The sequence below is a fragment of the Rhinolophus sinicus genome, linkage group LG01 (assembly GCF_036562045.2).
Source record: "Rhinolophus sinicus isolate RSC01 linkage group LG01, ASM3656204v1, whole genome shotgun sequence".
NCBI classification, from domain to species: Eukaryota; Metazoa; Chordata; class Mammalia; order Chiroptera; family Rhinolophidae; genus Rhinolophus; species Rhinolophus sinicus.
Window position 1 is genome coordinate 111697035 of NC_133751.1, and position 13272 is coordinate 111710306.

Below are 13272 nucleotides of genomic sequence, written 5' to 3' on the forward strand. Positions count from 1 at the left end.
GGGAAAAAATAGACTGACAACCCAATGCAATCTTGTTGGAACCTTGGAAACAGTTGCGTCCCGAACAGCAACTCCGGCGAAGCCTAAAGGAGAAGTCCCGGAAAGCCTGTCCCTGCAGGATTTCATGTGGCCCGCTTGAGGCCGACTCCTTTCAGCTTGATTAGGGGTGGGGCCAAGGTACACGGTCAGAGGGGATGAGCAGGGACTGGAGGCCCCACGTGGAACTGTTCATACATCGGTCCCCTTCTAATGAGCAGCCCTAGTTGACACTGGCGCAGACTGCAGTCTTGTTTATGGGAACCCAGAACTGTTCCCCGGACCAGCAATCTGCATTGATGGCTACCCATCGATGGCTACGGGGGAAAGACTGTGACTGTGAAAGCTGTTTCCTTACCACTGGGTATAGAAAGGCTTCTGCCCCATACCTACAAGGTTTATGTCTCCCCCTTTCAGGACTATATTCTAGGGGTAGACATGCTACACGGCCTCAGCTTACAGACCTTGGTAGGAGAGTTCTGTCTCCGGATCCGGGTGGTGAAAGCGGTGACACGCGGGCATGCTCACCACCCTCCACAAGAGTTGCCACAGCCCTGGCGCATGGTTACAGTGCAACAGTACCGCCTGCCAGGAGGGCAGGAGGAGATTGGTCGTACAATATTGGAATTGGAGAAGGAACATATTGTGAGGCCAACGCACAGTCCCTTTAACTCCCCAGTATGGCCTGTCAAGAAGCCAGATGGGACCCAGCAAATGACTGTGGACTATAGGGAGTTAAATAAGGTGACGCCACCCTTGCACGCTGCAGTGCCTTCAATTCACGATTTGATGGATCGTCTGACTGCCCGCCTGGGAACGTATCACTATGTAGTGGACTTGGCAAATGCTTTTTTCTCCATAGACATTGCACCCGAGCGTCAAGAGCAGTTTGCTTTTACTTGGGATGGGTGTCAGTGGACTTTTCAAGTCCTTCCGCAAGGATACTTGCACAGCCCCACTATCTGCCACGGGCTTGTGGCCCAGGATTTGGCACAGTGGGATCACCCGTCCTCTGTGGCCTTGTTTCATTATGTTGATTATATTTTACTAACATCTGATTCCCTTTCAGATTTAGAGCAAGGAGCTCCCTCTCTTCTCCACCACCTGAAGTCACGTGGCTGGATGGTGAATGAGGAAAAGTTCCAAGGCCCTGGCTTATCCATCAAGTTTTTGGGTGTTCTGTGGTCGGGTAAGACAAAGGTCATACCTGAGGTGATTATTGACAAAATACAAGCCTTTCCCCGGCCGATCAAGGTCTCTCAACTGCAGACGTATTTGGGTCTGTTGGGGTATTGGCGGGCATTTGTACCCCATTTAGCACAAATGGCAAGGCCCTTGAGAACATGATAAAAAAGGGGGACTCATGGGATTGGACAGAGGCTATAGAGCAAGCCTTCATTGCCATGAAACGGGCAGTGCAGCAGGCACAGGCTCTGCAAGTAGTGGACCCCAGCCGCCCATTTGAACTTGATGTTCACGTAACCCAAGAGGGGTATGGATGGGGCCTCTGGCAATGGCAGGAGTGTCTCCGGTTGCCAGTGGGATTTTGGTCCCAATTGTGGAAAGGAGCGGAAGTCCACTACTCTCTAATAGAGAAACAACTGGCTGCTGTGTACGCAGCCGTAGTGGCCACAGAAGCCATCATAGGAACGGCACGGGTGTTGGTTCAAACAAACTATCCTGTCCAGGAGTGAGTCCGTATGTGGACCTAGGGACCCAAAATGGGGGTGGCACAGACCACCACCCTTGCCAAGTGGGGTGCCTACTTGGAGCAACGTAGCACCCTTAGTTCAAGCCCTTTGAGCACAGAGCTACAACAGGTCCTGGGGCCTGTGGAGCTTATAGCCCAGGCTGAGCCAAGTGCTCTGCCTAGAGGGGAGGACTTCGAGCCCTTGCCCTATAAAGAATGACAGCCCCTAGTATCTGAGAATGCCTGGTTTACTGATGATTCTAGCTGAGGAGCTGCAGCCATTTGGACCTCTATTGGTGTGCAGCCCAAAACAGACACCATTTGGTTTGATACTGGAATGGGCCAGAGTAGCCAGTGGGCTGAGCTACGGGCTGTGTGGATGATAACCAGCCACGAGCCCAGGCCCCTAGTTATTTGCACTGACAGCTGGGCAGTGTTCCAGGGCCTAACGTGGCTCCCTACATGGAAACACCAAAACTGGTTGGTAGGACACCGTCCACTGTGGAGTCAAGCCATGTGGCAGGACTTCTGAGACCTAGGGCAGAGAAAGGAGGTGACCCTAATGCATGTCACAGTTCACTCCCCCTTAGTGTCCCCAGGTAATGATGAAGCAGATGCCCTAGCACAGGTCCGATGGTTAGAACAGGCCCCTGCCACTGATGTGGCCCATTGGCTGCATAGGAAATTGCAGCACACTGGAAGCTGAACCACGTGGCAGGTGAGCAGATGCTGGGGCCTGCCTTTGAAATAGCAGGAGATAGCAGATGTCTGTTATGACTGTGCCGTCTGTGCCCAGGTCAGCCCCCAAAGGCAGAGGCTCCCCTGGGAGATACAACAAATTACATGAGGAAGGGTGCCCCTCACTCTCTGGCAAGTGGATTACATTTGCCCTCTGCCTAAGGCCCACAATGCGATGTATGCGTTCACAGCAGTGGACACGGCTACGGGGTTGATGTGTGCTTGGCCGACTCTAGCTGCAGATCAGCGGCATACAGTGGCCGCCCTTACACGGCTGTGCACCCTCTATGGGTGCCCCCAAGTCATTGAAAGTGACAGGGGTACCCATTTTACGGGGCGAGAAGTGCAGCGCTGGGCTGCCAGGATGGACGTGCAATGGTTGTTTCATGCTCCGTATAACCCACAAGCAGCTGGCATGATTGAACGCTACAATGGCCTTTTGAAGCAAGGCCTCCGGGAGTCAAAACACCCTCCCATGATACACAACTGGGCCTCGCATCTGTGGGACGTCCTGAGAGTCCTGAATGAGAGACCACGGAAGGGAGGGCCCGCACCAGTAGAAGCTCTGCTACATGGAATGGCCACTCCCAGTCAATTACAAGTTACCACAAGTGAGACTCTGTTAAAGCCAGGCTATGGCAGAAATGGAAACATTTTGCTGCCAGCACCCACATACTTGAAAGCAGGGGAACAGCAGCAATGGACTTGGCTCTGGCAGGATAAAAACCCTCACTGTCGGTGGTTGCGCCTGATAGCCCCATCGGAGGCTGATTTGATTCATGATTTGCAAGTGATACCAGGGGTGGTGGCCGAGTGGCCACCGCAAGTAACTCTAGTATACGGAGGTCCTGATGTCAGGACAATTTTGCAGGGAACCTATGTGCTCTCACTATGGCCTATTATGGGGTCCCCTGTTCTGTTACATGTTGAAACTATACAAGGGACCCCAAGCACTGCCATAAAGGTCTGGTACCACAAACCAGGAAAGGTGCCAGTGGCAGCAACCCTCCTTTCCCAGGACAAAAAGCTAGCATGTATCCTCCCAGATGGAAGGGATTTGCCATTGTTGGTTCCTAAGACTGCTATTTCTTTCTGCCCATAGGTATACAGCACAGGGCCCCTCACAGAAGACGCTTGTCATATGTAGATTGTGAGGCGAGACCCTGGAGGGGTGGAGTGTGGGGACAGAGTCCCAGAGAGTAGTTTCCAGGCTCTCGGCTTCACGTGGGGAGGTCCTGCCTCAGGCGGTGAATGGCCATCGGCTGTGATTGGTTGGCCGTAAGCTGTAACCAGTTAGCCAATTGGCTACTCATGTAACTGCTGGGACAGCGTTGATTGGTTGGTTGTTTGGCCGGCAGAAGAACTAGACGGCAGACTGTGGATCGTGTGGATCCTACTGCATGTGTCTCACCTGGCCACCAGCAAGAATATAGTCGTATAACTCCCCTAATTCATGGCTCCGTGGGTGTTCCTTTTTGGCCTTACCATATCCTGTGTTCTTATGGGGGAAGCAGGACCAGAGCCCCCCCATGACACCCTGCAGGACATATTCTCATTGCTCTAAAAAGTATATTAAATCTCCGTGAATGTGTATATGTGTGTTTGGGCATATTTCCACATTCCACATAGACTGTTATAACAATTAAACTGAGTTTTCTATGGGAAATTCACACAAACTTGACTAATAATTTTTTGTATAAAGCAATTTTATCAAATATCATACTAAGAATTATCCGTTGACATTACTATCTTAACAACTCCTCAAAGTAAAAGAACCCAGAGTATGAGAACATAGCACATGATGAAAAGAATAAAAAAAAAAATTACTATTAAAGATTACTCTGTGAGTAAAAATAAATGGACTTTTGATTTTTTTTCAATATTGAAATTTAGTAGATTGTAAATGTTCTCACCACACAAACAAGATATGGTAACTATGTGAGGTCATGGATGTGTTCACTAACCTTATTGTGGTAATAATTTCACAATATATATGTGTATCAAATTATCACATTGTACACGTTAAACTTACATAGTATTATATGCCATTATATCTCAATAAAACTGTAAACAAGAATTGACAGTTAAACAAGAAAGTTAAATTTTAAATGTTCCATGGCAGCTATCAAAGTAACATGAAATAAAAAGTACTTTTCCTTTATTACCCTGAGCTTCTTAGGATGGTCAGTTATCATATCAGAATTTTAAGCCATTATGTTACTTTGACCCAAATCAGAAAATATTAGTTCTAAAATTGTATCAGTTAAAAGTGGATATACAAATATATTTTCATATGACATAGTAAGCAAAGAGTGTGTGGCTATTTTGGATATTTTATTACAATTCCAATATAAATATAAATATATGGGAATAAAAAGCATGAAATAGTTGTGAAACATTTGCAAAATAGACATAGTAGTTATATTTTGCTGAGAAATGGGAATATTTGATGGTAGTTGAAAGCATTTACTTAAGTTAAAAATATTAAAGAAAAACAATAAACAGAGACACAGACCTTACACTTTCACAAATATTAACTCAAAATGGATCATAATCGTCTTAGAAGTGAAACACAAAAGTATAAATCTTCTGGAAGATAACACAGAAGAAAACTTATGTGACCTTGAGTTGGACAATCAGTTTTTAGATAACATCAAAAGTGTAACACATGAATGAACAAACTGATCAGACTGACTTCATTAAAATTATAAACTTTTGCTCTGTGGAAGAATGTCAGGAGAATGAAAAGGGAAGTCACAGACTGATAGAAAAGATTGATAAAAGACATATCTGATAAAGGAATTTTATCCAAAATATACAAAAATAACTCTTCAAACTCAGTAAACAAATGAAAAACCCAATGAACAATGGGTGAAAGAGTTGAACAGACACCTCACAAATGAAGATATACTTATGACAAATAAGCACATAAAAAGAAGCCCAGCATCAATGTCATTACAGAATTGTAAATTATGAGATACCATTACATACCTATTAGAATGCCCGAAACCCAAAACATTGGCAACACTTAATGCTGGAGAGGATATGGAGCTGAGGAATTGTCTTTCATTCCTGGTGAGAATGCAAAATTGTACATTCACTTTTGGAACAGAGTGTGGCAGTTTCTAATAAAGTTAAACCTAGTCTCTACTATACAATCTAGCGATTGCATTCCTTGGTATTTACTCAATTGATTCGAAAACTTATGTTCACACAAAGCCTGCACAAGATGTTTATAGTAGCATTCATATTTGCAAACACTTGGAAGTAACCAAGTGTCCTTCAAAAGATGAGTGAATAAACTGTTTACATCCATACAATGCAATATTATCCTGGATTTTTAAATTTTTAAAATGAGCTATCAAGCCATAAAAAGGCATGAAAACAACTTAAATGCATATTTTAAGTGAAAGAAGCCAGTCTAAAAAGGCTACTTACTATATCATTCTACCTATCTTTCTGGAAAAGGTAAAATTATTGTCAGTAAAAAGATGAGTGGCTACCTGGAGTTCAGGATAGGAAAGCAAGAGGGCAGAGGTTGAACAGACAGAGCATAGGAGATTTTTAGGGCAGTGAAACTACTCTGTATGATAATGGAAGGCTAGACATTACACAAGATGACATTATGCATTAGGTAAAACCCATAGAGCTGTACAGCACAAAGAATGACGGCTAATGTAAACTAGTTTGGACGTTAGCTAGTAGTAATGTATCATTCTTTAATAGTGCAAAATATACCACGCTAAAGTAACATAACAGCAGAAACAGTGTGTGGGATGATGAGAGGGGTTATATGGGAACTCTTTCGACTTTCTGCTCAATTATTCTGAAATTATATCTGCTCTAAGAAGTCTACTAGAAAGAAAAATTACGTTACTGTGTCCATATATCTCTAATTTGATGTGTGCACACATTAAGTTTCAAGGCAGGTTTACCTATAGAAATGCAAAATGGATACAATAATAATTTCCTTATTTGGGATTGTATGTGTTTTCATGTATTACTTGTGTTATTTGAACAGCTAGACTATTGTCTCCCCACCACCACCCTGCTGGTCACAGATGTTAGTTACTCTTTTATGTTGATGCTGGCTCCATTTTGTAGTATCTGTTATATTACACAGCTGTGAAAGCCACAGTTGTGTGTGTGAACCTTTACTTCTCTTGGCAGCTTGATTTTAAAGGGACACGTCTGAAGGGGCATTGCACTCCCTAACCTCCCTCCATCCCGCCGTATCCCAAGTCTTTCCCTGTGTGTTAAAAAGAAATCCAAACACTCCAGATAGAACAGAAATAGTAAAATAAGGATCATACACATATTATATAGATTTCATGATTCTTAACCAGTTACCATATTTGCTTGTCTAATTGTTTTGCTTAATTTAAAAAAGTAAATTACAAAAACATGATTTCATAATTATAAACATATTAGTATACATCTTTAAAAAAATAACAATTTCCTACATCATCCAAATATTATCGCACTTTCCAAGGGAATGGTTAATTTTCCTTAATATTTCTAGTATCTAGTCCATATTCATGTTTCCCCAATTGTCTCTTGCTGCTGTAGTTTTTCCAACCAGGATCCGATCGAGAACCACCTTTGCAAATGTGTTGTTAGGCACTCAAGTTAAAATCCAACTCCAAACCTCTGGGGACCTACTTAAAGTCTCCAAAGGTCAGGTCCAATTGTCAAGTCCGCCGCTCGCCAACGAAACGGAAACGCTTCAAATATTACTTCCTGGTCTCAAGGTTCCATGGGAAACGTAGTCTTCAAAGTGTGTGCTTACCGTTCAGCCCTCTGGGAACGGGTCTCACTCTGCGCATGAGCGCGCTAGTCCCGCCTCCTCCCGTCGGCCTCTACAGAGGGAGACACAGAGTCTCCTAATGGTTTGGTGTTTGCAGGAGCGGCGGCCGCGGAACCGGGGTGAGTGCACTGGGCCCCTGCGGTCAGGTCGGCTGGTGTCTGGGTCACGGGAGGGGCAATCCCGGGGACCTCCAGTGTGTCCTCCCTCCCCCTGCCCCGTGTGCGTGCGGGGTGGGCCCGGGCGGACCCGGCGGCGCAGTGGGGCTGAGCCCCGGTCAGGAGAAGGTGCTCGGTGCGGCGGGTGTGGGGGCTGCAGACGGCGGGAGGGGAATGCACCTTTATGACGTTCACATTAAACTTGAGGCTACTAATAGGGCATCGCATTGTGACTCTGAGAATTAGATAAGGTGTGATGTGCAATAAATACATTTTGTCAAATGCTTGTAATCACTGTGTAAAGTGCTACCAAAAGACACTTTGTTCCCTTCGTTTGTTTCATTTAACCGTCACAACAAGCCTACTTGTCAGTATAAACATGCCGTTTCCCACAGTGAAAGGACTTTCATGGGGTGAAATGATGTACCCCGAGGGCACAAGCTGGTAGGTGAGAGAGGTAGGACCAAAATACAGATTTTAACTACCCATCTCTTGCTCTTCCTAATATCCTCCCTGCCCCAAACCCAGAGCTCCAACCTTTGGGGCACTTAGCAGAGTAGCCTGTCCTCAAATTCCCAGAGACATCATTGTGAAGTAAATGCGGATAGAATCTTGCCACGTGGTAAACATATCCTGGGATGTGTGGGTTTTCTCCAGAGCCCCTGGGTGGGACTGTGAGGCTCTCGTGCCTTCCTGCACTGTCCAGGCTGCCTCCATCCTCAGAGGCCCAGTCTGACAAACCAATGCAGTGCTGGCCGGTAGCAAGGTAATGCAAATGTAATATAAAAATATAATTTAGAAATGTTCAGTAACAAACAGTACAAAGAAGAGATGAAGCTGATTTTACTGATTCACTTAATGCAGTGCATTCAAAGTACTATTTTGACTCGTGGCACTAGCCACACTTCCGGTGGAGCAGCTGCGTGCAGGGAATGGGTACAGTGCTGCACAGTCCAGTTTTCGCGAATTCCAAAAGGGTCAGGTTTAGGTGTTAGATGAAGGTTTTAAATGAAGTGAGTTTGTTTCTCAGGCTCAGGTCCCTGCCCCTGGGAGCAAAGTAACTCTTTTAAGTCAGGAAGAGGGAGGTGCCCCAGGAATAACTGCCCCTTGGGGGAACAGCTGTGCTGACAGACTTCTCACCAGAGCTGTAGAGTAGAGGCAGAAGTGTCTAGAAGGAGTAGGTCCTGATTTGCTCCACCAGAAGCAGTGCTTGATCCCCGAGGGAAGCCTGAGTCAGACTCGGGGTGTCACCACACCCAGAAGCCATCACAGACTGTGACGGTGGATACTGTGGACCAACTTGCAGAAGGTGGTATGTGGGGTTGAGAGGGATGAGTACCTGTCAGGCTGCACAGGAAAAGGCACCTGATTGGATGGCTGGTGAGGACTGATGTCCAGGGAAGGTGTAAGCAGCCAATGCTGACGAAATCCTAAACAGCACCTTGTTTCCTTTGTTCTGCCCTCACGCTCTCTGAGCTGGTCTCACACCATGTCCATCACCTCATGTTGTATCTAGAGTTACACTTATGCTCCCTCTTTCCTGAACATAGAGTTAACAGGATGACAGTAGAAGAAGGGTTTTCTGTGTTGGGCACATAGGGAAGCCCCAAAATATTGGGCCTGAAATGAATGATTTTTGTAGTCACCCCAGGCTGAACCCAACAATCAGCACCGGCCTGTTTATTCTCACAGGTAAGTTCCAGACATATCAACAGATGTTTTTTAGAAACCGCAACCAATTTAGAACAAAGAGTTAAAGAATATAATTCTTGGCATAAAGTATCCCACCTTATTTCAGTTTTCTGGGGAAAGTCTAACTCAAAGTGTAAAGACGTTAAGAACTTGATGAACAATCCAGCCAGAGTTGTGTTTTGACATCAGTTTTAATGAAGGTAGGGGGACCTGCGGTGGACCTGAATTTGTTTAACCGATGCTGTTTTACTTACATATTTAATTTTTGTTTGTTTATTTGGTTTAATTAGTCAGAAGGGGGCATAAATTGTGAATTCTTTGATAAAAAGCAGTTGACCTCCCTCGGTGAAAATGCAAGGTGAAGCCCACGTGCTCATATCAGAGATGCACGTGAGCAGGTGGTGCTGCTTCTTCCTGTTCCTTCTCCAGAATATCTGCGGGATGTGCTCCCACAGGGAGGCTTTTCCTCCAATTGTTGTTAGTAGATTTGTAGTCAGGTGAATATAGGAGTTATAAGGAAGATCAGGTTTCTCATGACCCCATTTCACTTTCCCCCTCACCAGTGGAACCTTCAGTTTTTCATCTTCCAGGAGCAGCAGAAAATGAACATGGTTCAGGTGAGTTCAGTTCTTAATACCCTGTTTATTAGTGGAAATTATAAAGGCTTAAGTGTCTCTATGTTAACATGGAAAAGTAGAAATAGAGATGGGTGAGATGCATTCAGAGAATTTGTAGAAAAAGAGATGAACAGCAGAGCAAAGGGGGCATGTGGATGTATGCAGATGCTGTGATCCTACAAATTTACCAAATTGGAGCTCCAAATTTATTTCTGAGATTTCATGTTTCATGTCTGTGCCAGTGTCAGAAAATACTTCTTTAAATGCTGACATTGGTGAGAAGATAAAAGCAACTCTCTCATTGTAGAATGTAAAGACAATAAAAGATAAAAAATATCTTTGTAGATTTCAAGTAGGTGATTCAGTTAACAAATTTCTAGTAATAACCCTAAAATAATACAGAAATTTGTCTCTACTTGTTCTGCAATAAAAATAGAAGACTTAGTACTAAATAGTATATACTCAGTCAACACTATTTTTCAGAAACTCAAACACAGAGGTTGAATTAAGACATTTTTTAAATTAAAATTTCTTGCGGTAACAGTAGTCAAAAAAACTACGTAGGTTTCAAGTGTACAATTCTGTATTACATCATCTATATAGTGCATTATGTGTTCACCACCCACAGTCAGTTCTCCTTCCATCACCATATATTTGACCTCCTTTCCCTCTTCTACCATTTCCCCTCCTCCCTTACATTCTGGTAACCACTGAACTGTTCTCTGTGTCTGAGTTTTTATTTATTTGTCGTATTCCTTTGTTTCTTTCAGTTATATCCCACACGAGTGAAATCATATGGTTCTCAACTTTTCTGTCTGACTTATTTTGCTTAGCATGATAATCTCTAGATCCATCCACGTTGTCACAAATGGCACTATTTCATCTTTTCTCATGGCAGAGCAGTGTTCCATTGTGTATATGTACCACATCTTTTTTATCCAGTCACCTATCGAAGGACACTTTGGTTGTTTCCATGTCTTGGTCTCCGTAAATAAAGTTACAGTGAACATCGAGGGATATACTTGTATATCTTTAAGGATAATGTTTTCAGATTTTTTGGGTATATACCCAGGAGAGGGATTGCTGGGTCATGTGATAATTGTATTCTTAATTTTTTGAGGAACCTCCACATTGCCTTCTATAGTGGCTGTACCAATTTATATTCCCACCAACAGTGTATGAGGGTTCCTTTTCCTCCACAGCCTTCCATCACTTGTTTTTATTAGTCTTATTGGTGATAGCCATTCTAACTGGTGTGAGGTGAGTCTCACCATGATTTTAATTTGAATTTTCCTAATAGCTAGCTAAGTTTAGCATTTTTTCATATATCTGTTGACCATTTCTATGTCTTAGCAGAAGTTTCTGTTCATGTCCTCTGCCCATTTTTTAATTGGATTGTTTGTCTTTTTGGTGTTGAGTTATATGAGTTCCTTAAACAAGTATATTTTGGATATTAGCCTCTTACTGGAGGCATTGTTTGTAAATATCTCCTCCCATTCGGCTGGTTCCCTCTTTGTTTTGTTGATGGTTTCTTTTGCTGTGCAGAAGCTTTTTAGTTTGATATAGTGCCATTCATTTGTTTTAGCTTTTACTTCCTTTACCTTTGAGGTAAAATTCATAAAATCCTCTTTGAACCCAAGGTCCATAAGTTTAGTACCTATGCTTTCTTCTATGCAGTTTATTGTTTCATGTCTTATGTTTAAGTCTTTGGTCCATTTTGAGTGAATTTTGGTATATGGTGACAGATAGCAGTCTAGTTTCACTTTTGCATGTGGCTTTCCAATTCTTCCAGCACCATTTATTTATTGAAGAGGATGTCTTTTCTCCATTGTATGTTTTGGTTCCTTTGTCAAAAATTATCTGTCCAAATTTTGTGGGTTTATGTCTGGGTTTTCAATTCTATTCCATTGGTCTGTGTGTCAGTTCTTCTGCCAATACCATAGTGTTTTGATTAGTGTTGTTCTGTGGTACAAGCTCAAGTCAGGGAGTGATATGCCTTCAGCATTTTTCTTTTTGCTTAGGAGGGCTTTGGCTATTCAGGGTCTTTTGTGGTTCCATACAAATCTGATGATTTTGTGTTCTATTGCTTTAAAAAAATGCCATGGGGATTTTGATGGGGATTGCATTAAATCTCTATATTGCTTTGGGTAATATGGCCATTTTAACTATTCTTGCAATCCACGAACACGTAATGTGTTTCCATTTCTTTGTGTCTTCTTCAATTTCTTTTAAAAATGTCTTACAGTTTTTAGTGTATAGGTCTTTCACATCCTTTTTAAAGTATATTCCTAGGTATGTTGTCACACAGCAGCCTACCCGTCTGTCCCCTCATACCTACTCCTAAAGAAAGGAGAGTTTGTGAACTGATCCTTTCAGGGACTTTGCTTCACCTTTGTGCTTACACCTTACGTCTCCCTGTTTGGCCCCAAAGGATGGCTGGTTAGTCAATGATGGGTAAGATTCCTCAAGGAAGGAACAATCTAAGCCAGGCACAGTACATAGGGGCCATCAGGAGAACTTACGGTGGGCATAGATCCCCACCTTCCCCCGGCTAAGGAGAGCTTCTGTCTCTGTGGCTGTATTCCTTCCCACAACCTGCTTGGGGAGATATTCAATGATGTGATACCATGAGTTCTCCATCTATTCATATCAGTAAGTTGCAACATAAAGGTTTTGTCTCTTAGGGAGGTACATACAATTACTAAGACATCCTGTGACTTTCGGTTCCAGCTGCTTGCAGACAATGGTGATTGGTTTGAATCAGTTTCCTAGTATAATGTATGAAATTTACAGACCATGGAGAAAACAATGTTACTTCCTTGTGTGTACATCAATAAAAGCCAGATGGTCGCCCGATTCGGGGCTCTCAGTCCTTTGAGGCTGTGAGACCCTTGGCCTCTAGTGCATAAATCTCTTGACTTCTGCTTCTTTCTTAACCCTTCGCCGCCCCTTCTTGTTCTCTCACTGCCCGTGTTGCACTGGACGTGACATAGGTATTTTATTCTTTTTGCTGCAATTGCAAAAGAAATTTTGTTTTTATTTTTTTTCTGAGATTTTATTGTTAGTATATAGGAATGCGGTGGATTTTTGTACATTGATTTTGTAGTCAGCAACTTTATTTATTTGTTGTTTCTAATAGCTTTTTGGTGGAATCTTTAGGGTTTTCTATATGAACAATTATGAGATCTGCAAAAAGTAACACTTTAGCTTTTTCATTCCCAATTCAGATGCATTTTATTTCTTTCTCTAGCCTGATGACTCTTGGTAGGACTTCCAATATTATGTTGAAAAGCAGTGGTGAAAGGAGACAATTCTGTCTTGTTCTTGAACATAGAATTAAGAACTTCAGTTTTTCACCATTAATTGTGATGTTAGCTGAGGGTTTGTCATATATTGCCTTTATTACGTTAAGGTATTTTCCTTCTATACCCATTTTATTAAGTGTTTTAATCATAAATGGATGTTGTATCTTGTCAAATGGTTTTTCTGCATCTACTGATTATAATCATATGATTTTTATCTTTTATTTATGTGGTG

At 42.9% G+C, this 13272-nt stretch overlaps 1 protein-coding gene across 1 annotated transcript in view; it reads left to right on the forward strand.

Moving 5' to 3' along the window:
• Positions 1 to 7283: 7283 nt before the first annotated feature.
• The window catches only part of LOC109439108 (uncharacterized), a 36129-nt gene continuing 30140 nt past the window's right edge, over positions 7284 to 13272 (forward strand). The window contains 2 exon segments of the mRNA XM_019719324.2: positions 7284 to 7390; positions 9682 to 9735. Of these exon segments, the coding sequence (XP_019574883.2) occupies positions 9721 to 9735 (15 nt within the window). The 5' untranslated portion in view covers positions 7284 to 7390; positions 9682 to 9720.